The sequence below is a fragment of the Podarcis gaigeae genome (genome assembly GCF_964106915.1).
Source record: "Podarcis gaigeae genome assembly, chromosome: 13".
NCBI lineage: Eukaryota > Metazoa > Chordata > Lepidosauria > Squamata > Lacertidae > Podarcis > Podarcis gaigeae.
In genome coordinates this window covers 55,799,110-55,823,434 of record NC_139689.1, presented here as the reverse complement: position 1 = coordinate 55,823,434, position 24,325 = coordinate 55,799,110, and the positions used below count along the sequence as shown (strand labels likewise).

At 45.0% G+C, this 24,325-nt stretch overlaps 1 protein-coding gene across 11 annotated transcripts in view; it reads left to right on the top strand.

Annotated features, from left to right (window-relative positions):
- The window catches only part of GIT2 (GIT ArfGAP 2), a 48,344-nt gene that overhangs the window by 10,817 nt on the left and 13,202 nt on the right, over window positions 1-24,325 (top strand). For 2 of the 11 annotated variants that reach the window (XM_083710111.1, XM_083710106.1), the window contains exons 9-15: window positions 632-683; window positions 1,502-1,574; window positions 9,175-9,272; window positions 11,202-11,313; window positions 11,826-11,968; window positions 12,586-12,735; window positions 15,426-15,677. In XM_083710111.1, the coding sequence (XP_083566237.1) occupies window positions 632-683; window positions 1,502-1,574; window positions 9,175-9,272; window positions 11,202-11,313; window positions 11,826-11,968; window positions 12,586-12,735; window positions 15,426-15,677 (880 nt within the window). The remainder of the gene's footprint in view (window positions 1-631; window positions 684-1,501; window positions 1,575-9,174; window positions 9,273-11,201; window positions 11,314-11,825; window positions 11,969-12,585; window positions 12,736-15,425; window positions 15,678-24,325) is intronic. The other 9 variants (XM_083710112.1, XM_083710109.1, XM_083710115.1 and 6 more) reach the window with 5 other exon arrangements.

The following is a 24,325-nucleotide window of genomic DNA, read 5'->3' as shown; positions in this document are numbered from 1 at the left end:
TACTGTATTTATTTTCCCTGATTTGAACTATAAAACGGTGATTTTCTTGAGTTAAAATGAGAGTACCCCTAAACATTTTTTTAGGGGGAAAAGCCCTGAATATACCTTTAGGTTATCTCTCAGGGCGTGTGTAATTAAGTTTATATCAGTCTATAGGCTGACATTCTAGCAGAAACTGTCCACAAGCCTGCCTGTTATGAGAAGCAGATAGATAGATAGATAGATAGATAGATAGATAGATAGATAGATAGATAGATAGATATAGATATAGATAGATAGATAGATAGATGATATAAAAGCATCAAGCAGCACTTCACACAAGCTTTCTCTGGATCCCTTTTAGAATTCGGTTAATCACTTAAATAACATACATGTTACTGTGATTAACAAAACAGGTTTTATATTTATGTGGCAAACCATTTCCCCTTCCTTCTTCATTAGCTGCTGTGATAAAAAATGAAATGATGCAGTATAAAGCAAGAGGACTAAACTACAACTGTGTCTGCATTCTTGGTCAAGGAATGACAGGCGCGTAACTTTAATTTTCACCCCTCTTTGTTTATTCCTTGCCTAGTGGTGCTTCCAAGGTTCAGGTGTCAATAAATACAGTGATCACTTCTTTCTTTCATAGCAGTTTAGATTTGTCAGAACTGGCCAAAGCAGCCAAGAGGAAGCTTCAGTCGGTGAGTAACATTTTCTCTCTGCTTCCCCGCCCTCAGCTTTGGCTTTTCAGGGAGGAGGAATGGACCCTGGGTGGGACTGGGGAGGGTGCAGAGGGTGGGTTGGATACAGAGGGAGTACAGCTTACCAGGAGTCTTGAGTGCGGAAAGCAACAGGGACGAAGGAACAAGCCTTAGGGGCTTTTTTAGATTTTTATATCCTTCACTTTAAAGAGTGTGTTGCTGGTGTTAAACTCCTGGGAGTAGCCAGCAGCAACTCGAGGAGCATTTGGCCCTTGCTGAGGTGCCAATGGATTGACTGCTGGAAGTCGGCAGCCCTTGCTGGCGGAGTGGAGATTGTGCCACACTGAGTTTGTACCACATTGTCCCTCATCTGCCCCACTGCCCGTTTGCATGCTCTAAAGAGCCACCATCCTGCCACGGACTTGATGTCAATAGAATTGCCCCAGACACCCATTGGCTTCCCCTTGTTTGAGTGGGGCAGGGCCTCCCCATTCCACCCCAGAGCCCACCAAGCCCAGCTTTGAAGGGGCTGGTGGCAGAAGAGCAGAATGTGTGTTTCAGTGCTGGGGGGGGGGCGGCAATGGTGGGGAAATGCTGTGGGCTTAATGAGGAGGGTTTCCTGGTGGGGCATCTGGTGGCTGCTGTGAGAAGCCTGGCTAGATAGATGGAATTTAAGTTGATCCACCGGCCGGCAGGCAAGCAGGGGCCCCTTAGGTTCTGAATGTCGGAAAAATAAAAAGCACACCTTTGCCTCTCACTCCCAGGAGGGGGCTTTGCCATAGAGAGTCGTGCTTAACTTTCCCTCCCCTCCTCTCCAGCTGAGCAATCACTTGTTTGAAGAGCTTGCCATGGATGTCTATGACGAGGTGGACAGGCGGGAGACGGACGCAGGTGACCTTCTGTTGCGGGACATTTGTGTGCTGGTGGGTGGGTGGGTGCCATGCCGCAGCACAGGGGCCCTGCGTGAGGCCAGAATGAGCCTCCTCAGCAAAACGCTGCATTGCAGCAAAGGGCTCCTGCCCCTGGAAGGTGCCAAGTCCTCTCAACTCTTCTTGCCCTGTACTGCAATTTACCCTCCGGAGTAGCTCATAGAATCATAGAATCATAGAGTTGGAAGAGACCACAAGGGCCATCAAGTCCAACCCCCTGCCAAGCAGGAAAGACCATCAGAGCACTCCTGACATATGGTTGTCAAGCCTCTGCTTAAAGACCTCCAAAGAAGGAGACTCCACCACACTCCTTGGCAGCAAATTCCACTGTCAAACAGCTCTTACTGTCAGGAGGTTCTTCCTAATGTTTAGGTGGAATCTTCTTTCTTGTAGTTTGGAACCATTGCTCCGTGTCCGCTTCTCTGGAGCAGCAGAAAACAACCTTTCTCCCTCCTCTATGTGACATCCTTTTATATATTTGAACATGGCTATCATATCACCCCTGAACCTCCTCTTCTCCAGGCTAAACATGCCGAGCTCCCTTAGCCGTTCCTCATAAGGCATCGTTTCCAGGCCTTTGACCATTTTGGTTGCCCTCCTCTGGACACGTTCCAGTTTTCAGTGTCCTTCTTGAACTGTGGTGCCCAGAACTGGACACAGTACTCCAGGTGAGGTCTGACCAGAGCAGAATACAGTGGCACTATTACTTCCCTTGATCTAGATGCTATACTCCTATTGATGCAGCCCAGAATTGCATTGGCTTTTTTAGCTGCCGCGTCACACTGTTGGCTCATGTCAAGTTTGTGGTCAACCAAGACTCCTAGATCCTTTTCACATGTACTGCTCTCAAGCCAGGTGTCACCCATCTTGTATTTGTGCCTCTCATTTTTTTTGGCCCAAGTGCAATACTTTACATTTCTCCCTGTTAAAATTCATCTTGTTTGTTTTGGCCCAGTTCTCTAATCTGTCAAGGTCGTTTTGAAGTGTGATCCTGTCCTCTGGGGTGTTAGCCACCCCTCCCAGTTTGGTGTCATCTGCAAATTTGATCAGGATGCCCTTGAGTCCATCATCCAAGTCGTTGATAAAGATGTTGAATAAGACCGGGCCCAAGACAGAACCCTGTGCCACCCCACTTGTCACTCTTCTCCAGGATGAAGAGGAACCATTGATTAGCACCCTTTGGGTTCGGTCAGTCAGCCAGTTACAAATCCACTGAGTGGTAGCATAGTCAAGTCCGCATTTTACCAGCTTCTTTACAAGAATATCATGGGGCATCTTGTCAAATGCCTTGCTGAAATCAAGGTAGGCTACATCCACTGCGTTCCCTTCATCTACCAGGCTTGTAATTCTGTCAAAAAACAAGATCAGGTTAGTCTGACACGACTTATTTTTCAGAAATCCATGCTGACTATTGGTGATCACAGCATTCCTTTCTAGGTGCTCACAGACTGTTTGCTTAATGATCTGCTCCAGAATCTTCCCTGGTATTGATGTCAGACTGACTGGGCGGTAATTATTTGGGTCCTCTCTTTTCCCCTTTTTGAAAATAGGGACAACATTTGCCCTCCTCCAGTCTGCCGGGACTTCGCCTGTTCTCCAGGAATTCTCAAAGATGACTGCCAGTGGTTCTGAGATCACATCTGCCAGTTCTTTTAATACTCTTGGATGCAGTTCATCTGGCCCTGGAGACTTGAATACATCTAAACTAGCCAAGTATTCTTGTACTATCTCCTTAGTTATTCTGGGCTGTGTTTCCTCTGCTGAATCATTTGCTCCAAATTCTTCAGGTCGGGCATTGTTTTCTTTATCGGAGAAGACTGAGGCAAAGAAGGCATTGAGGAGTTCAGCCCTTTCTGTGTCCCCTGTTTGCATTTCCCCATCTTCTCCTCTGAGTGACCCCACTGTTTCTTTGTTCTTCCTTTTGCTACGAACATACCCATAAAAGCCTTTTTTGTTGCTTTTAACCTCTCTAGCAAGCCTGAGTTCATTCTGTGCTTTAGCTTTTCTGACTTTGTGTCTACACGTGCTGGCTATTTGTTTGAATTCCTCTTTGGTGGTTCCCCCCTTTTCCATTTTTTGTACACATCCTTTTTTAATCTTAACTCAGTTAAAAGTTCTTTAGATAGCCACCCTGGCGTCTTTAGGCACCTTCCATGTTTCCGTCTCATTGGTATTGCCTGAAGTTGTGCTTTTGCTATCTCCCTCTTAACAACTCCCAGCCATCATGAACTCCCTTTCCTTTTAGTATTACTGTCCATGGGATCTCACCCAGCACTTCCTTAAGTTTTATGAAGTCGGCTTTCTTAAAGTCAAGAAATTGAGTCCTAGTATGCTTGGCTGCTCCTTTCCGCTGTATAGTAAACTTCAGAAGAGCATGATCACTCGCGCCTAATGATCCTTCCACTTCTACCCCACTAATCAGGTCATCAACATTGGTTAGGACCAGATCTAAAATGGCTGTTCCTCTTGTTGCTTCTCCCACTTTCTGGACAACGAAGTTGTCTGCAAGGCCAGTGAGGAATCTGTTTGACCTTATGCTCTTGGCTGAGTTTGACATCCAACAAATATCCGGGTAATTGAAGTCCCCCATTACTACTATCTCCCTTCCTTTTGCATGCTTGGCCATCTGTTCCAGGAAGGCATCATCTATGTCCTCCGTTTGGCTTGGGGATCTATAGTAAACTCCCACAATGAGGTCACTGTTATTCTTCTCTCCCTTAATTTTGATCCAAATGCTCTCACTTTGGTTTTGAGGTTCTAAATCTTGGATCTCTTCACAGGTATACACATCCCTGACATATAACGCCACTCCTCCTCCTTTCTTGTCTGGTCTGTTTCTCTGAAATAGATTGTATCCCTCCATTATTACATTCCAGTCGTGGGACTTATCCCACCAGGTTTCAGTGATGCCTATTATGTCATATTTAGTTTGCTGTACCAAGAGCTCAAGCTCATCTTGTTTATTTCCCATGCTTTGCGCATTAGTGTACAGACATTGAAGTCCATTAATCATTCCCCCGTGTCTCTTATTTAAGGATTTTTTCCTCCCACCACTAGGTCTGCGTGCTGTTTGCTCCATTTGGTCTATGACATTTGGATGATCATCTTCATCAATTGATAGACTCCTACCTTCAGGAGCACTGTCTCCCTCCCCCACATTAGTCAGTTTAAAGCCCTCCTGATGAGGTTCTGAGATTTTTGGCAAAAACATTCCTCCCAACCGTTGTGAGGTGCAGCCCATCGCTTGCCAGAAGTCCATCTTCAAGAAACTGCAGTCCGTGATCTAAGAATCCAAACTGTTCCTGTTTACACCATTTGCGAAGCCAGCTGTTCACTTCCACTATTTTTCCCTCTCTCCCTGGGCCACGTCGTTCAACTGGGAGGACAGATGAGATGACAATTTGTGCATTTAATTGCTTCAATTTCCTGCCCAGAGCCTCGTAGTCTCTTTTGATCTTCTGGAGGCTATTGCTTGCAGTGTCATTGGTTCCCACATGAACCAAGAGGAAGGGGTATTTGTCAGTGGGTTTTATGATTCCTTGCAGTCGTTCAGTTACATCTTGGATCTTAGCCCCAGGGAGACAGCACACTTCCCGAGACATCTTGTCAGGCCCACAGATCACTGCTTCTGTTCCCCTCAGTAGGGAATCCCCTATCACCACTACACGCCTCCTCTTAGGTCTGGTCGGGGTTCTTCCGTGAGCTGTCCATTCCAAGGTCGCCTGCACATTCCCTGAGGACTGACTTTGCTGCTCGTCTTCATATACCTGATCGACTGTAATGAAGGAGAGATCCTCAAATGGAGTCTGCTCTTCGTCTTCCATGCTAGCGAAGAGGACCTCAAAGCGATTGTGTATTTCTAAACAATCAGAGCGAACCCTGGGCCTCCTACTTCTTTGAGTCACGTTTCTCCATATATCTGGCTCCTGTGTTGGTGAACTAGCCTCCTTCTCAGGGGAGTCCCCTGTCTCCTCCTTGGTGGAGACGGTGTGCTCTGTTGCTTCCAAGAAGAGCTCCAGCTCTCTAATTCTTTGGAGCGTAGCTACACATTCCTCCAGTTGCTGGACTTTGTCTTGTAAGAGGGCAATCAACATGCAATTGCTGCAGGTAAAGCTGCCTGCAACCTTTGGCAAGATGGCAAACATTGCGCAGGAACCACAGGCGACTGCAGCTGTTCCCTCACCCTCCATCTTGAGAACGTGTCATTGGGGGTGGCTACAGCGGTCCTCCATCATAAGAAGCGTGCAGACAGGACAAATAACTCCCCCCCCCAGAAAAAACCTAGGTCTCCCCCAACAAAGGTTTGAGACTAGCTTCCCTTAATCTAAAAGATGGATGAAACTGCGTGCGCCACTAGGCGCGCGCCGCTGCCCTGCAAGCTCTGATAAGCTCCTCCCACAGCTAATCACCTGCCTCAACAGAAACCCTGCCCCCTCTGACCTTTGCACAAGGAGAGCAGCTAATCAGCCACAAAGAAACACACACACCAGAAAACCCTTTTTGCTCCTTCTTCAGCTGCTGCCCTGCAAGCTCTGATAACAAGCTCTACGTCACAGGGATGTGATGGCCTGGGGTGTCAGCCTTGGCAGCTGCTGTGGGCCTTCCCTAGTCTGGGGCCCTGCAGGTGTTTGGGGAGTTGTAGTCCAAGGGCTGGACAAGGCTGATTATAGCCCACAACCCAAGCCTTGGTTTTTGCTTTAGAGTGAAATTGTGTTTGACCCGGAAACTACAACTAATCCAGAATGCGGCAGCTAGACTGGTGACTGGGAGCGGCCGCCGAGACCATATAACACCAGTCTTGAAAGAACTACACTGGCTCTCAGTACGTTTCCGAGCACAATTCAATGTGTTGGTGCTGACCTTTAAAGCCCTTGGTCCAGTATACCTGAAGGAGCGTCTCCACCTCCATTGTTCTGCCCGGACACTGAGGTCCAGCGCCGAGGGCCTTCTGGTGGTTCCCTCGCTACGAGAAGCCAAGTTACAGGGAACCAGGCAGAGGGCATTCTTGGTAGTGGCGCCCGCCCTGTGGAATGCCCTCCCACCAGATGTCAAAGAGAAAAATAACTACCAAACTTTTAAATGACATCTGAAGGCAGCCCTGTTTAAGGAAGCTTTTAATGTTTAATAGGTTATTGTATTTTAGTGTGTTGTTGGAAGCCACCCAGAGTGGCTGGGGAAACCCAGCCAGATGGGTGGGGTATAAATTATTTATTATTATTATTATTATTATTATTATTATTATTGAAATTTGTGTGTCTTATTATGGGGGGAAAGCTCATTTGCCCAGAGGGCTTCATTGGGGAGAAGGACTGGGCTCTAGGACATGTGTCCAATGCTTTGACTTCAGGTGTGGGAGGTTTATGAGGGAGGGAGCCCCCATTGTCTGCCACTGATTCCCAGCCAATGCCCAAGCATGGAGAGACTGTGGGCCTCAGGATGTTGTTGGGCTTCAACTCTCTCTCTCTCTTTTTTTTTTAAAAAAGATATTTATTGAAATTTTCAAAAAACAAGAAAAAACAAAAGAAAAATTAAAAACACATAGCATTTACATTCCTTATTTTCAATAACATCTTTCACTGACTTCCCCACACCTCCCCTTCTTGTATTCCAGTTCCAATTGTTAGCTCAGCAAGTTCTTATCCCCAACTTTTGCCTTATTATATTTAATTTGTTTTAATTAATCGATTTTAACTTATAAACCTCAATTTATACATCAATGCTCATTCTTTAAACCCTTTTCTAAAGTCGACCCAAGTTCCCTTCCACGAATTTCCCAGTTTTTATACTGATAACAAAACAGAATAAAGAGAAATAAAATATAATTGTACACCCTTTGGATTCCCAAAATCCCACCCCCCCTTTCCCGGTTTCGATCCCCAGTAAATGTCCATCAGTCTATCAACTATCAGCCTGGAGACCTCACGTCCAAGGCTCTTAATTCTCTCTCAATTCCTCTCTGCCGGTTTTTTTGATAGTCCTTTGTATTGAAAACCAAGTCTCGGAGAAGCTCTGTCCCAATAGGTTCCATATTTCTTCCAGCCAGACCTCCATATTTAAAAGTGGGGCCCAAATCTTGTTTCTTACTCCTTTTAAGTCCAAATGTCCCAAATTTCCGAAAAGCTCCAACTTCCACCTTAATCAGATTTGTAATCCATAGGTCTTCAGATCTCCCCATTAGGAGATCTCTCAATTCTTCATTCTCCAATTCAAACCAGATTCTCATCATCCAAATCTTGTTTTCCTTTGTATCCATTTTAGCAGGCCTCTGGCTCTCCTTTATCATCTGCGGCATTCCAGCTCCTCCTTCCCTCTCCCCCGGAACAGCACGTATCTCTTTCTCCACTCTCTCAGAAATCTCAGATTTCTTTTCTTGTTCAGCTGCATAGGCTTCTTGAGTCAAGTCCTTATCAAATTCAGTGAGTTTATTTGCTGTTAAGTTCACAATTGTAACATTTGTAGCCAAAACTTCACTTTGACCTTGTAACTTTCCCAAGAGAAAAAACATTCTGTCCAGTTCAGCCTGTATTTTTCCACCTGCAGCCGTTCTTGTAGTGTCCCTGAACCCCCTCTAGAGGGATTCTGGTTACTTAGTATTCCTTCCAGCTCCAATCCAAAAGTCAAGTTAACTTGTTTCAGTTCTTCTTTGTTCTCAACAGTTTAAAACCAAGTTGTAACAAATATAACCAGCAAAGACAACAGAAACAAAGTTCTTTTTTTCCCCTTCCAGCTTTGACAGCTAGTTTGACAGCTGTCAAACTCTTCTATATCTCCTCACTAGGCTCTCTCGCGGATCACTCCCGGGTCCCGGGGGGTTGCACTTCAGCTCTCAAAATCAAAATCAACTCTTATCCTCCAGCAAAATTACTTATACTGCCAAATCGTGAAATTAATAGCTTTTATCCAGTAAAGAAAAAAAAAGTTCTCACGACCTTAGTTATCTAGTCCTTGCTTTAAATTGTCTACAGGACGGGGAGACAGACTTCCTTTTTGCGCCTTCCCCGATCGTGCCTAATTCAAAAAAAAAAAAAAAAAAAAGAATTTTCCCTTTGTAATTCCAATTTCCGTACTACTCACGGGTTGTTACTTTTGGAGTCCAATTGTTCAAAAGAAGAAGTTAGCGCTCTCCGGCCATGGCATGCGGCTTCGCTCCGTAGGAGAAGCAATCGACTCACAGCACCGCACCGCTCCCCGTCCCCCGTTCCGTAGCCTTTAAAAAGGCTCCTTCACGGGTCGGGGGGGCGCAAATGGTGCCCGCCGAGTCACCAGGTCCACAGGCAGCAGCGCCTGTGGTTTCTGAGGGTCCCCGCGTCACTGCCGCGGCAAGACCCGTCTTCTACGGAGCCGATTCCCTCCGGAGCTCGGAGGGAATCTGCCATTAGACGATGGCGCTAACCCAGAAGTCCTGTTGGGCTTCAACTCTCAGCAGTCTGCATGGCTGACGGTCCGGGATTATGGGGCTGGAGGCCAGCAATACCTGGAGAGCCACAACAAGTCACTCATCTTTTATGTAGAAACCTAAGCAAAGCTAACCCTGGCTTTCCTCTCTCTGTCCCTTGAAATAGTGTGGCTTGCCACTCAGAACCACAGCACCCTGGTCACCGAGACAACAGTGGTCCCTTTTCTCCCCGTCAATCCCGAGTACTCCTCAACAAGGAACCAGGTATGTTACTCATGCCATTTCTCTGTCATCTGAGGAGGAAACTTATTCCCAAGTCCTAAACACAGGCAGAGGATTTTCCATCTATCAGATTTCTACCTTTGTGGACAAATTCAGAAGTGGATTGCTGGAATTCACCGTATGTGGAGGCTTTCTGGGATCTGGTTTGGAATCTCCTGCTGGTGCAGAATGCGATTGGCAAACTGCTGAGCAGGGAGCTTCCGGTCAAGAACATGGAGCACCAGGGTTAAAGCAGCTTCACTGGCAGCCCACCTGCTTCCGAGCCAGGTTTAAGGTTCTGGCACTGATTTGCAAAGCCCCATACAACTTTGGCCCAGGAAACCTCAGGGATGGCCTGAACCCTTGTATCCCAGCTTAGTTACTGAAATCCTCTGCGGCAGCAGATGTTGATTGTTCCCTGAGTTGCTGAGGCTCATTTGACAACAGTGAGAAAATGAGCCTGAGGAACCCTCTGCCACTAGAGATTCACCAGGTGCCTTCTGTGCCAACTTTTAAATGCCTGCTGAAAATTGTTCTGTTCTGCCAGGACTATGCAGGCATACATCCTTCCACAATGGTTAACTGTTGTCTGGTTTGGGTTTTTTTGTAAATAATTTTTATTCATTTTCCAATTAAAAAACATTCATATTAGTAACAAATCAAACCAAATCTTTCCACATTCAAAAACAAAAAGCAATATAGCCAATTATATAATCTAAATTAATTAATTTCAGTGGGACTTCCCATGTTCTGGATTTCAAAAGCCATGCAAGCAAATGTGTCCTCTGTAAAGTACACCCCTTTTGCAAAGGACACATTGGCTTGCATGGAACATTGCAGTTTGAGAAAAGAGTGGCGGTGAACTCTGGATGCCTGCCAGCTGTCCAAGGGCCCCAGAGAGCCGCCATTGAAGGAGGTTTTTTCTGATCATATCCTTTTTCTTACTGCATCAGAGCTTTTACCATTGCCATCTTCCTCCTTAGCCCAAGCTGTTCTGATCATATCTGATCTTGCTCTGCCAATTTTATCAGGGCTCTCTGCCAAGGACTGTGATGAGTCAATAAGTCCAATTATTTTACTACTCCTGCGTTTCCTTTGGGTAATTATTTTTTTTGGGTGGGGTTCGCCAACTCATGAAATAGTAAATATAACAAATACAAAAGTATGGCAGCCGCTCACCTCATTCATCAAAACGACAAGAAAGGAGTCTTTTTGAAGTCCGAAACTTGACCTCCAACAACTGTGTAGTTTAGCAGATTTTTCTTTTAACTCTTTCCATCTAGAACATGCCTTTTTTTGCCAAATCTTTTAATTGTTAGGAAACAGGGACTCCCAGCTGACGAGACTGACTTTGGAGAGTTGCCAAATTCGTGCCTCGGACATCACCCAGGGTCCCTGCCTCCGCATCTTGTTGCGGAGCGCAGATAACGGACTGCAGGTGGCACAGCTCCCCCCTTACCTGGGGGGTGGGGGTGGCCAGGGTTAATTACCCTCATTTAACCCCGAATTACTGACACGACTGGCTGTCCAATCTCTTGGGAGGCCACCATATCTGTTTTTAAACTTTTAAAGGTTTTTCTTACATGATTTTATTGCTGTAAGCCATGTATGTGTTGTGTGTGTGTGTGTGTGTACGTATATGTGTGCCCATGCCCACACATATCTGTGATACAGCTGTATACAAATATCTGTATGAATAAATAAACAAACTGTGCATCTTGGTTCTGAATACTGAACCTGTTGCTGATATTATCTTGGGAACAAGGAGATGCCGAGAGCTCTGAGCTTTCCTTCTGCTGGAAATGGATTTTTCCAGAAAGCCTGGGAAGGCATGAATCTGTATAGGAGGCGAAGGATCTGCTTTCTGTTCCTGCTTCTCTGGCTGCTTTCCTCCAGCTCCTCTGAGGCCTTGTCTTGCCTCTTGTCTTTCAGGGAAGGCAAAAGCTGGCTCGCTTTAACGCCCATGAATTTGCAACACTTGTCATAGACATTCTTGGGGATGCCAAACGAAGGCAGCAAGGGAACCCTGTCCCAAGTTCCAGAGGTGAGTCCCTGTTTGGATGACTGGCTGACTTGAGTTTTCAGGACGTCCTTCTTCATGCAGCACTATGGGACTCGCTTCCACAGGAGGCAGTGATGGCCTCCAGCTTGGATGGCTTTTAACTCCTGGAGGAGATAAGGGCTATTGATGGCTACTAACCCTAATGCCTCTGCTCTGCCGCCACAGTCAGAGGCAGCAGTGCTTCTGAATACCAGTTGATGAAGCCACAGGAGGGAGGAGGGCTCTTGTGCTCAGATGCCACTTGTGACCAAACAGGATGCTGGACTAGATGGGCCATAGGCCTGATTCAGCAGGTTCTGCTTGTGTACTTAGGACCGTAGTACAGGCAAAAGTACAAAGGGATCCTGGTGAAGGCTTCAGCTGACTCCATCCTGCTGCCTGTTTCCCTTTCGTTCTGGTTCATGGAGCTGCATTCTCTAGGCTGGTCATTTTGAGGAATGCCACATTCTGCACACATTCCCTAAACATCAGACATTTGGTTGCTGCTTTTGCAGAAAATGTAGAGCTGATCCTGAAGTCTGTCAACAGCCAGCACAGTACAGAGTGTCAGGATAATGACCAGCCTGACTACGACAGCGTTGCCTCTGACGAAGAAGTGGATCTGGAAACAAGCTCAGTCAAGGCACCCCGGCAGAAGGTGAGCCTGTGCAGAGATATCTAGAGGGCGGCAGCATGTTGGAAGGGGCTATGCAAAAAGGCTGCTCCTCACGAAGCGCTCGCCTCAGGCCCATCACTGCTGCTAAAAGGTGAACAGTCCTTTGCAGAGTGAGCCTTGTCCCTGCTTATTTGAGCAGCTGGGCCTCCATTCCCAGCACTCTTGGTTCATTTGAAAAGAGATTTGTAAGGCTGCTTGGTTCCCCTTCCAGGCCTGGAAGGAGACTTACGGCCTCTCCTGACTTTAAAGGAGAGAGGGAGAGATGGTACTTCAAAATCCTTGAGGTGTTTGGGGACACCTGCCTTTGGACCAGCATAAACCCTTTGATGCTAATTTTGAGAGCCTATCTCACTTTTGACTTCTGAGTTGAAAACTTCTAGTTATATTGATTCATTTGTGAATTGCCTTTGGAGTTGTTGTTTTATGTTTGTTTCTGATGTGCAGTATATAAGTGGCACTGAATTCTGCATCATGCCATAGTATTCTCAGAGGCTTCATTGTTTATTATTTAACATGTCCCTTTTGACTTTGGTCCTCAAAGTGAGAGGAAACAGCTGTGTCTAAATGAGTAACACATCATTGTGTGTTGCGTTTTGCAGAGCCTGGATTCAGACTTGTCGGATGGACCCATCACAACCCAGGAATATCTGCAGGTTAAAAACGCCCTGGTGGCTTCGGAGATGAAAATCCAGCAGTTAATGAAGGTGAACGTCAACTTGAGCGATGAGCTGAGGATCATGCAGAAGAAGGTAGCATGAGAGTGAACGAGAGAGGGTTTAGTTTAGTGCGCCTTGAGTAAAAACCCCACCTGCATGAAAAGGGCAGAATGTTGAAAGCTCAAAAAAAGGACTGCAGAGCTTTCTGCAACCTGAGACCCTCCCACTGGCTGTTGGGTTCCAACTCCCATCATCCCTTACCACTCTGGTCAGTGGCCAAGGATCATGGGAGTTGGAGTCCTGCAGGGTAGCAGGTTGGTGAAGCATGGTCTAGCATCAACTTCCTGATTGATGGTGCTCAAGCGTACTCAGCCGGGGCTCAAAGGGAGGGGAGCCACTTGGCTCCCCACCTCCATGAGCCGCAGGGTGTCCAATCCTGCATGAAGTTGTCCCTCACTGTTCACTGTGAAAGAAAAGGAAATGGAAGCCTTCTGTTCCTGTTAATTCCTCTTGGGATTGCTCAGGCTTGGACCCCCATAGATCAAATATTCATCACTTGCATCCCTAGACCACCGCCCTGGTCACCTTAATTCATAGTTTCCCCCTCCCCCCACCCACTGATCTCAGTCACCCCATTAAGGAAAGGCATGACTGCAAATGGTTTAGGGTGGGTCTGTACAGCTATTTACGGATTCTCCCGTGTGGTGAGATTTTAAATCCATGAATTTCTTGAGTGGTCAAGGGCAATGCTTTGTCTACGCTGTGTCAGTAAAGTGAAAGAGTTTGCCTTTATTTTATATTTTTCTGTGCATGAAAAAGGAGAATGATAAACAAAATTATCCTGTTCTTTCTTTGAGAAGCTCAGGATGGGATACACTGTGTGGGCCTCTTGTCTTCACGGCAGCCCTGTGGGGTAGGCTAAGCCGAGGGAGACCGAGGAGTCCAAAGCCCTCCCAGTGAGCTTCATGGCAAATCAGGGATTTAAGCCCCGGTCTCCCTCATCATAGTCCAGTGCTCAAACCACAGCACTACCTGTTCTCAGCTCACAGTTTCCACCATGGCTGTGATCTACTGTGTGAGAGCAAACCCAGTGATCATAGCAAAATGTTTTGCAAAATATGAGCAATGGGGATCATAGAATCCTAGAATTGTAGAGTTGGAAGGGCGCAGGAGTCATCTAGTCCAACCTCTGACAATGCAGGAATCTTTTGCTCAACTTGAACCCACAAACCTGAGATGAAGAGTCTCGTGCTCTACCAACTGAGCCCTTTCAGTTCTCAGTTCAATGTCACTAGACTTGTGAGCCTTGCTAAAATTATAATGGGCTTCTGGGAATGTGTGTCGGACTTTGAGTGCAAACCGTAGCTCCCTCCACCTACTTCTTCATCTCCCCCAAAGATTTTCAGCAAGGAGCAGCAGCTGACCACAAAGCCCCTCTTGGACGTGTTTTGTGTTTTAGATGGGTGGCCAGGGCTACTGCAGGCAGTGGGGGGGGGTGGTTTGAGAAATATGTTGCAGCTTAGAGTAAGAAGGAAGAGGAGGGGCTGAGGAAGGGTATCCACAGGCCTTCAGGGGTGGGAGAGAGAACTAACTTCCAAAGGCATCGAAAGGGTTTTTTCTTTCTCTTTTCAAGATCTCTCTGACCCAACACTGCAATTGCATGGCTTAGCGTCTCAGTGCTATGTAAAGTTCCTCCCCCTCCCCTTTATGATGTATGTAGCAATTCATGAGCCACCAGTGGGTGTGGGCAACTTCCTCCTTTTATATCTATTTGCGGGTGGGGGGGGGAAGCAGGAGCGCCAGCTGCTTTAAACTGCGCCGAAAACTGCAGAAGGCCCACCAGAGGTTTTATGGTTCTTCCTCCTGATTAATTGTGCCCTTAGCTGACTTGAGGACATTGCTGGGAATCTCTTGTGATGGGGCTCCTGTTCTGATCCCCCTTGTTGTGTTTCCATTCCAGTGGCCTTGCCCTTCTCTCTTCTGCAAATAGGTTTGAGTCTTCTTTCGTCTTCCACTTCCTGCGGTGACATTGCCATTTCCCCAGTTCCCTCTTTTCTCTGATTTGACTGTTGGGCGCTTGGCCTGAGTCAGCCGCTTTAAAAGAATGTTGCTAAAGCCGATGTCCGTGTTGCTCAGAAACTTCGCCTAGCTTGGGTTCACGTTGCTAGATGTTGGAGCTCCTCTTGACACACACAACCGCACCTGAAATTTTGGGGCTCCCAAAGCTTTGAGAATGTAACTGATTTGGCAGACGTTTCCTATAAAAGGAAAAGACAGTCTTTAAAAACAGAAAGAGGAGGTTAAGGGGTGATATGATAGCCATGTTCAAATATAGAAAAGGATGTCACATAGAGGAGGGAGAAAGGCTGTTTTCTGCTGCTCCAGAGAAGCGGACACGGAGCAATGGATCCAAACTACAAGAAAGAAGATTCCACCTAAACATTAGGAAGAACTCCCTGACAGTAAGAGCTGTTCAACAGTGGAATTTGCTGCCAAGGAGTGTGGTGGAGTCTCCTTCTTTGGAGGTCTTTAAGCAGAGGCTTGACAACCATATGTCAGGAGTGCTCTGATGGTCTTTCCTGCTTGGCAGGGGGTTGGACTCGATGGCCCTTGTGGTCTCTTCCAACTCTATGATTCTATGATTTCTATGATTTCAAAACCTGGCTAGCTGGTGACAGTTTTCAAGCATGAGGATGCACCGACTGTGCTGCCCCCTCCCCCAATTCTTGCTTTGCTGTGCTGTGGGGACATCCAAGCCCCCACTCTGAAATGTTTTATTCCAGCTTCAGACGCTACAGAGTGAGAACACGAGTCTCCGGCGGCAGGCCACAACAAACGCCTCCCTGACTCCCGCTGTCTCTGAGTACCCAGACGCCGGCAGCCACTCTTCCTTGATCTGGCGGCCCTCTGTGCGCAGCAGCCGGCCCATGTCCATGTACGAGACAGGATCAGCCCAGAAGCCCTACTTGCCATTGGCCGAGGTCTCCTACCCAGAGGAGCACATCACGTCACGGCTGCAGCCGTTCCCTCCCCACGTAAGTAAGACCACCAACCTGCTGCCTCTTTGGGGGGGCTGCTTGGGCTTGCCTCACTCAGCCTGCCCCCAATCTGGGGCTCCCCAGATGTTGGGCAAGGCTGGCCATGTCCCTGGGAGAAGTGTCTCTCTCTGCAGACAGAGCATCTCTGCCTAGCTGTCTGGGGCTGTAGCATTTCTGCTGTGCAGACTGGAGCTTTGGCCTTCCGCTTGCCCTCTTCATTTCACCTTTCGCCAACCTGGTGCCCGTCATATGAGGACGGGCTGCTGTTGCTCAGTGGGGAGAGAAAGCTGCTCTGTGCATGCTCAAGGAACCTTAAGCATACACTACGACTGCTTGTCAGTTTCTCTGATGAAGAGGGGTGATCAAATATGAAAGAGGGGTAGTGGTCAGTTAGCACCTTGAAAGATGTGGGACCCCAGGAGGGGGGCAGGGGGATCCGCAGGGCGCTTCTTCCCATGGGCTCCTCCATTACTTCAAAGCCAGAGTTTGCTCACGCCAACGTCCAAGCACCCTGAGCTCCTTGCAGTGGTGTGTCTTTGTCTTTCCTCACTCAGTTCTTTTGCACCTTTGACTTGCTGATGCTGATGCTTGCCTCTTTGTGTCTTGCTGGATTTCAGAGATGTTGCTCTTGCACCCATTACCCACTCTTGGGGCATTCTATTGTGGGTTTATTGATCTAAATCAAATCCCTTATGAATACACAGTGGAAGTGAGGAACAGGTTTAAGGATTTAGATTGGCTGGACAGAGTGCCTGAAGAACTATGGATGGAGGCTCGCAACATTATACAGGAGGCAGCTGGATGATATTCCAGCTGAACTATTTAAAATTTTAAAAGATGGTGCCGTTAAGGTGCTACACTCAATATGCCTGTCTCCTGGCATATTCCTTCTTCAGTCCAAGCAGGGCTCCAATCTTCAAATTCTGACTTTTTCTATATTCATTCATAAAAGGCCTCCACTTATAGTCCTCAATTTGCCTCTGTAAGGCTGGGGCTCCCACTTGTATTACTTTAGGTTCAACAACAACAACTTTCTCCTTCGTCTTCTCCCCAGTTTGTCCTGTCAAAGTAGGTTCCTGTGTCAAATCCTGAACAATTTCTGTATTGATGGTCACTTTTTGTCCCAAATTTATCACTTTTTATTCCAAGTTCTCAAGTTTGGTATTTATTTTTTAAAAAAATATATATTTATTAAGATTTTTAAACATAAATGCAGAAATGATGAACAATGTAACATATATCATCACATAATTTCTTAACTTCTTTGGACTCCCTCACGTCTCCCGCTCCCACTTGCATCATTGTCAATTCTTGTCCGCAATTTATCATCTTGTTTACATTCTTATGTCCCATTCATTTAAGATATAATCTAATAATTCTCCCAAAGGTTTATGATTTTTCCTCAATCTCACTTATCATCCTAATTGCATCTAATTTAGTGGTGCTCAATTATTTATGATCTAGCCTCCATCTTAACATTCAACCAAATTACAGTGCTTTTTAAAGTAAATCTTAAATTTCTTCCAATCTTCTTCAACCTTCTCTTCTCCCAGGTCTCGGATTCTGCCGGTCATCTCGGCTAGTTCCATATAGTCTATCAGTTGCATCTGCCACTCTTCCAGTGTGGGTAGATCTTGAGTTTTCCAGTGCTTAGCGATGAGTATCCTTGCTGCCGTTGTTGCATACATAAAAAATGTTCGGTCCTTCTTTAACACCTTCTGCCCGACAATACCCAAAAGGAAGGCCTCTGGTTTCTTAGTAAAGGTATACTTAAATACCTTTTTCAGCTCATTATATATCATTTCCCAGAAGGCCTTCACTCTAGGGCAGGTCCACCAGAGGTGAAAGAATGTTCCATCATTTTCTTTACATTTCCAACATTTGTTATCAGACAAATGGTATATTTTGGCAAGTTTAACTGGGGTCATGTACCATCTATATATCATTTTCATTACATTTTCCTTCAAAGCATTACATGCAGTGAAGTTCAGCCCGTTGGTCCACAACCTTTCCCAGTCCTCAAACATGATATTATGCCCAATGTCCTGTGCCCACTTTATCATAGCCGATTTAACCATTTCATCTTGTGTATTCCATTTTAACAGCAAGTTATACGTTCTTGAAAGTACCTTAGTCTTAGGTTCTAACAGTTCTGTTTCCAATTTCGATTTCTCCACCTGGAACCCTAACTTTTTGTCATTTTTAAAAACTTCATTAATCTGAGCGTAGTGTAACCAGTCTCGCACTTTATCCTTCATTTTCTCCAAACTCTGCAATTTCCAATTGTCTCCATCTTTTTCTAATATTTCCCAATATTTTGGCCATTTGGCCTCCATATTGGGTCTTTTTCGGGCCTTAGCTTCCAGCGGTGAAAGCCACCTTGGAGTTTTATTTTCCAATAAGTCTTTATATTTTGTCCAGACATTAAACACTGCTTTTCTGACAATATGGTTCTTAAAGGCCTTATTGATCTTAACCTTGTCATACCATAAGTATGCATGCCAACCAAAAGCATTCTTAAAACCTTCCAGATCCAGAACGTCAGTGTCTTCGAGAAGTAGCCAGTCTTTTAGCCAACAGAAAGCTGCGGCCTCATAGTACAGCTTTAGGTCTGGCAGGGCAAAGCCCCCTCTTTCTTTCGCATCAGTTAATATCTTAAACTTAATTCTGGGCTTTTTGCCCTGCCAGACAAACTTAGAGATGTCTCTCTGCCACTTCCGGAAGCACTCCGTCTTGTCCACAATCTGTAGTGTTTGAAACAAAAACAACATTTTTGGCAATACATTCATCTTAATAGCAGCAATTCGGCCTAACAAAGAAAGTTTCAATTTTGTCCAACTGTCTAAGTCTCTCTTAATTTCAGACCAGCATTTTTCATAGTTATCCTTAAAAAGACTCAGATTTTTTGCTGTTATGTTTACCCCTAGGTACTTTACTTTTTTAACCACAGTTAGTTCTGTCTCTCTCTGAAACCGTTCTGACTCTGAATCTGTCAAATTTTTTCCCAACACCTTAGTTTTCTGTTTGTTTAATTTAAATCCCGCCACCCGACCAAAGTCTTGAATCAGTTGTAATACTCTTTTCGTACTAGATTCTGGCTCCTGCAGGGTCAAAACTAGGTCATCTGCAAAAGCTTTAAGTTTATATTATTTCGCTCCGACCTGGATTCCTTCCACCAACCGGTCCCCTCTGATCATATTCAAGAGCACCTCCAGAACCGAAATAAATAACAGAGGGGAAATAGGGCAGCCTTGTCGTGTTCCTTTTTCAATTTTAAGCTCTTCTGTAACCACATTGTTAACTATCAATTTAGCCTTTTGTTCTGAATATATTGCATCAATCCCATTTTCAAAACCCCGTCCCACTCCCATTTCTTTTAAATTCCCCTTCATAAATTTCCAAGAGATATTGTCGAAGGCCTTCTCCGCATCTATAAAGATTAACACTGCTTTTGTATTTATGTCTGTTTGCAAAAGTTCCAAAATGTCAATGATGTTCCTTGTGTTAGCAAACAGGTGTCTACCTGGGAGAAAGCCTGCCTGGTCTTTATGAATTACTTCATTTAATACTTTTTTAAGTCTACTTGCCAAAACGTCTGCAAATATTTTGTAATCCACATTTAAAAGGGAGATGGGACGATAGTTCTTAAGTTGTGTTTTTTTCAGCTTCCAATTTTGGTATCAATGTGATGAAAGCTTCCTTCCACGATTCCGGCGCCCTCTTCCCCTCCATAATTTCATTGCTGACCTCCATCAGTGGTTGTATCAAATAGTCTTTTAAAGTCTTGTAATACTTGGAGGTCAGCCCATCTGGCCCTGGAGATTTGCCCAGTTGCATGTTCTGAATGGCTTGTTCAATCTCTTGTCGTGTTATTTTGCAATTCAGGATTGATCTATTTTCTTGTGACAATTTTGTTAGTCCATTTTTTTCCAAAAATTGTTTAATCTCAACCTCGTTTTGCGGCCCTTGAGTATATAATCTTTTGAAATATCTCTGGAAGCACTTTCTGATCTCCACAGGGTTCTGAATATTTCTTCCTTCAATTTCTAAATTTGTAACTGTATTTAGTTTTTGTCTCCTCTTCAACTGCCAAGCTAGCAGTTTCCCACATTTATTTGCCGATTCAAAAGTTTTTTGTTTCATTAGTTTAATCTTCCACTCTATTTCCTGGTTTATCAATTTAGAATATTGTGCTTGATGAAGCTTGATATCTCTCAGAATCGGCTGTGACTTCGGATTTGATCTTAACTTCTTCTCCAATTCTTTAATTTTCTCCAATATCTTGTCTTTCCTCTCATTTTGTGTCCTTTTCTTTACAGCATTCTGTTGTATCAAAAAACCCCTCATCACCGCCTTGCTTGCGTCCCAGATAATTCTTTTTTCCACCGTGGTGCTCATGTTTATCTCAAAATAGTCCTTCAAAACTTTTTGGGCCTTCTCAATAATCTCCTGATCTCTAAACAAATTGTCATTCATCTTCCATCTAAAGGAGCCGGTTGGTAGTAGTGTCATGTCCATCTTCACTGCATTATGGTCGGAGCAGATCTTTGGGCAGATTTCCACCTTTCTGACCTTGGGTGCCAGACCTCTAGTTATCCATATTTGGTCGATTCTTGTCCAAGTCAGCTGGGCTTCAGAGAAGAATGTTCCCTCTCTTGCCAAGGGGTTCTTCGTTCTCCAAATGTCAATCAAGTCCATATTGTCTGTCATTTCGAAAAAAGTCTTTGGTAGTCTGCCATCTTTTGTAACATTTTGGCTTTGTGACTTATCCATGTTAGTTGATACGACCCCGTTCATATCTCCCATCATGATGATGTTGTCATAGTCCAGATAATCCAGCATAGTCTCATGCAACTTCTTGTAAAATTCCGATTTCCCCTTGTTTGGTGCATAAATTCCTAATATCAAGATCTTCTCTCCTTGATGTTGTATCTCAATTGCTAAAATTCTTCCATGTTCATCTTTAAATAAAAGTTTAGGTGACAGACTCTCTTTTGCATATATCACCACGCCTCTCTTCTTTACTCTATCCGAAGATATAAATTCCTGGCCAAGTCTTTTGTTTATTAACACTTTTCTGTGGAGCCTAGTCACATGTGTTTCTTGTAGGCAAATAATATCCAATTGTTCCTTTTTTAATATGTGAAAAATTTTCCTCCTTTTTTCCGGGATGTTACAGCCATTTATATTCCAACTCAAGAGTTGCAGAGACATCCTGAATAAATCTGGTTATTTTCCTGGGGGTGGTATCTTATTCACTGGATCTTCAGGTTCCAAGGGTGCAGGTACCGCTGGTGCTCCAGGCCCAGAGGGTGATTCAATTCCTTTTTGAAGGTCCTCTCCGTATGCAGTCAAAAATTTATCTCTGTCTTCCAATGTTCTGATTTTGACCTTCTTCCCTCTAAAAGTGAAAGATAGTCCTTGGGGGAACTCCCACCTGAAGATAATTGAATTGCTCCTCAACAGTCTAACCAATTCAAGGTAGTCAGATCTAAGGTCCAGCAGTTGTTTAGGAATATCCTTGTAAATTTCAATTCTTTTGTCCGAAATGCCCAGTGACTTTCCGTAGTGTAGGCCCAAAATCTTATCCCTTTCCTCCTTTGATCCCAATGTTATCAAACAGTCTCTGGGCTTCTCTTTCTTTACAAGTCTTCCAAGCCTAAAAGCTGCTACGATTTTAAAGTCCTTTTCCTCTAAATTCCAGAACTTGGAAAATTCTTTAGTCAAAAACTCAGCTAAGTTGCCTTCTTCCACTTCTGGTATCGACCTTATCCTTAAGTTACTCTCCCGATTCCGCAGTTCTATCATAGAAAGATAGGTCTGGTGTTCATCTACTTGTTTACAGAGTGGTCTTACCTCTTGTTCCAAATTTCCAAGTCTTTGGCTAGTATCCTCAGCCAATTTCCGATTTTCTACTGTGGCCCCCGTCAGTTCTCCAATTGCTTGTACGTTCTGTGATACTTGTCCAGTTAGTCTATTTAGACATTCTGTGTTTTGATCAATTTTAGCTGTTTGCTCATCAGCTTTCTTATCCAGAGATTCCACTCTCTTATCCAAAGATTCCAATTTTTCATAAATTTTCTCTAAAATAGAAGCAGCTGCTCCTGAGGCCATATCTTCCAATTGTAATTGCTCAGTTTCTTCCTCCCCTGCTTGTGGCAGAGAAGCAGCTTCTTCCTCTGAAGGCAGAGTAGGTACAGATGATCTGCGTGCCTGAGAAGCTGAGGTTAAAGTTGTTAAAGTTGTTTGTCTAGTTCTTGGTCCCTTTTTTCTTGCGCCACTCATTCCAAAGTTATCTAAAAGTCAAGGTCAAGCTGAGTTGTTCCCATGAGAAAACAACAGCCCAGGTGGTAACAGTCAAACAGGAGGCCGGGAAAAGGAAAGTAAAATAATGTCACTGCTGTAAATCCCAAATCCTCTAGGGGGAGCTTAAAATGTCTTTAGGGAAGAGATCAATTCTGGTAAAATTGCTAAAATCAAGTTTAAAGTCCAGGAACCTTCAATAACAGGTTTTAAGCAGAGTTAGTATTAACAGCCACATTGTTTCAGACAGTGCATACTGGTATTTCAAATGATGCTTCAAAGTAGCAAGTCCAGACTCCCTCAGATTGTTGCAATTTTTAATTCAAAGTAACCAAATCTGCAGACTGACAGCTCAATTACTCAGGCAGCTCCAGCACCTGGGTTTCTTACTCAAATTATATTTCCAATAGAAGAAAGGTATCACGATGCAAGTAAAGAGCATAAAATCAAGTGCTTAGAGTCCTTATTTGCTTACAAAAAAGTTCAGTGGTTGCTCAGATCAGTTAGGTTAAAGGTTCTTTCTTTGCCTCCACTCCTCCAGCTCTTTGCTTTGAAGTTCAGTGACAGCGGAAGACGGACTTCCTGTTTTTCGTCGCTCCGCTTTCAGCCAAATTCAATAATTTTTAGTCTCAAATTTAATAAAGTCCTTCTTTACTCACGGGTTGTTGCTTTTCCAAATCAGAAAATTTCAGGAAGAGAGGTCAGCGCTCACCGGCAGCAGCAGCGCGGCTTCACTCCGTAGCTCGCAAAATGACCCACAGCGCCGCTATCCCCTCCCCGTTCCGGAGCCCCTTACGGGGTTCCTTCAACGTTTCAGGGGTTGCTTCAGGCGCCCGCCGGGTCCCGAGACCACAGGCTTTTGCTGCCTGTGGGTTTCCGACGTGGGTCTCCGCTTCGCCGTAGCGGACGACCCGTTTCCCACGGAGCTTCCCCTTCACAGAAGGAAGAGGACCGCCATTGCCGTTCGCGCCACCTCCGGAAGTCTAAGTTTGGTATTCATAACATCCGTCTTCTTGTGAAGCTGTTCCAACGAATAGCTTATCTTACATAAAACAGTCACTAAGGCTCCTTCTGTCAACATTCTTAAAATCCAAGGTCAATCTCTGATTCTCACAGCTCTTATCTTGCAGCTGGAAAAAACCCAGCTCCACTCTTGTAACAGTTTCAAAAGCTCCCTCCAGAGGAAAACAGTCTCCACTTGTATCAATCCTTTCAAACACAATTTAAACTTTAAAGTTAGTTTCAATTTTCAGTTACTTTTCCTACTTTTTAAACACAGAAGAGGACAATGGAAACAATATATTTATCTTATTTAGCCATCTGTCAACATGCTTTCTGTTCACAGTCAATGAACTCTCCCAAAACGTCAGTTCTGCTGACAGCCCGTTTCCAGGTTCAGAGCAGTGGTAATTTAATTTTTCACTCTCTCCTGCAGGCTCGCTAGGTCCAAAATTCCCCCCCCCCTTCTCCTGCTTCCAAGGGGGGTTTAATAGTTTTAACCAATGGAGATTTAATCCTTTACAAAAGACTTTCCAAGGCTTTAACTTGCAACGTGTTTGCTTCAATCTATTTACAAAAGAGGAAGGCGGACTTCTTGTTTGAAACCTTCCCATTTCGATGCCAAATTAATGAATTTAAAGATCCAATTTTCCGTTCTACTCACGGGTAGTTGTTTAAAGTCAAATTGTCCACAGGAAAAAGTCAGCGCTCTCCGGCAACAGCGATGTGGCTTCACTCCGTGAAAGAAGCAGTCAATTCGAAGCACCGCGCCGCTCACCCCACTTCGCTCCGGATCCCCAAATCAGGGTTTCCCCGTGAGTAGGGGAGGCGCAAAAGGTGCCAACCGAATCCAGGTTCACAAGCTTCTCCCGCCTGTGAGTTCATTGGGTCTCCGCCTTCACCGTGGCGGTCAGACCCTGATTTCCACGGAGCAAATTCCTCCCGATCGGAGGAACTCCGCCATTGCCTGGAGGCACCAACCCGGAAGTCCAAAGAAGGGCAGTGTCAAAGAATGCTCCAACTACCGCACAATTGCACACATTTCACATGCTAGCAAGGTTATGCTTAAAATTCTACAAGGCAGGCTTGAGCAGTATATGGACCGAGAACTCCCAGAAGTGCAAGCTGGATTTTGAAGGGGCAGAGGAACCAGAGACCAAATTGCAAACATGCGCTGGATTATGGAGAAAGCTAGAGAGTTACAGAAAGACATCTACTTCTGCTTCATTGACTATGCAAAAGCCTTTGACTGTGTCGACCACATCAAACTATGGCAAGTTCTTAATGAAATGGGAGTACCTGATCACCTCATCTGTCTCCTGAGAAATCTCTGTGGGACAAGA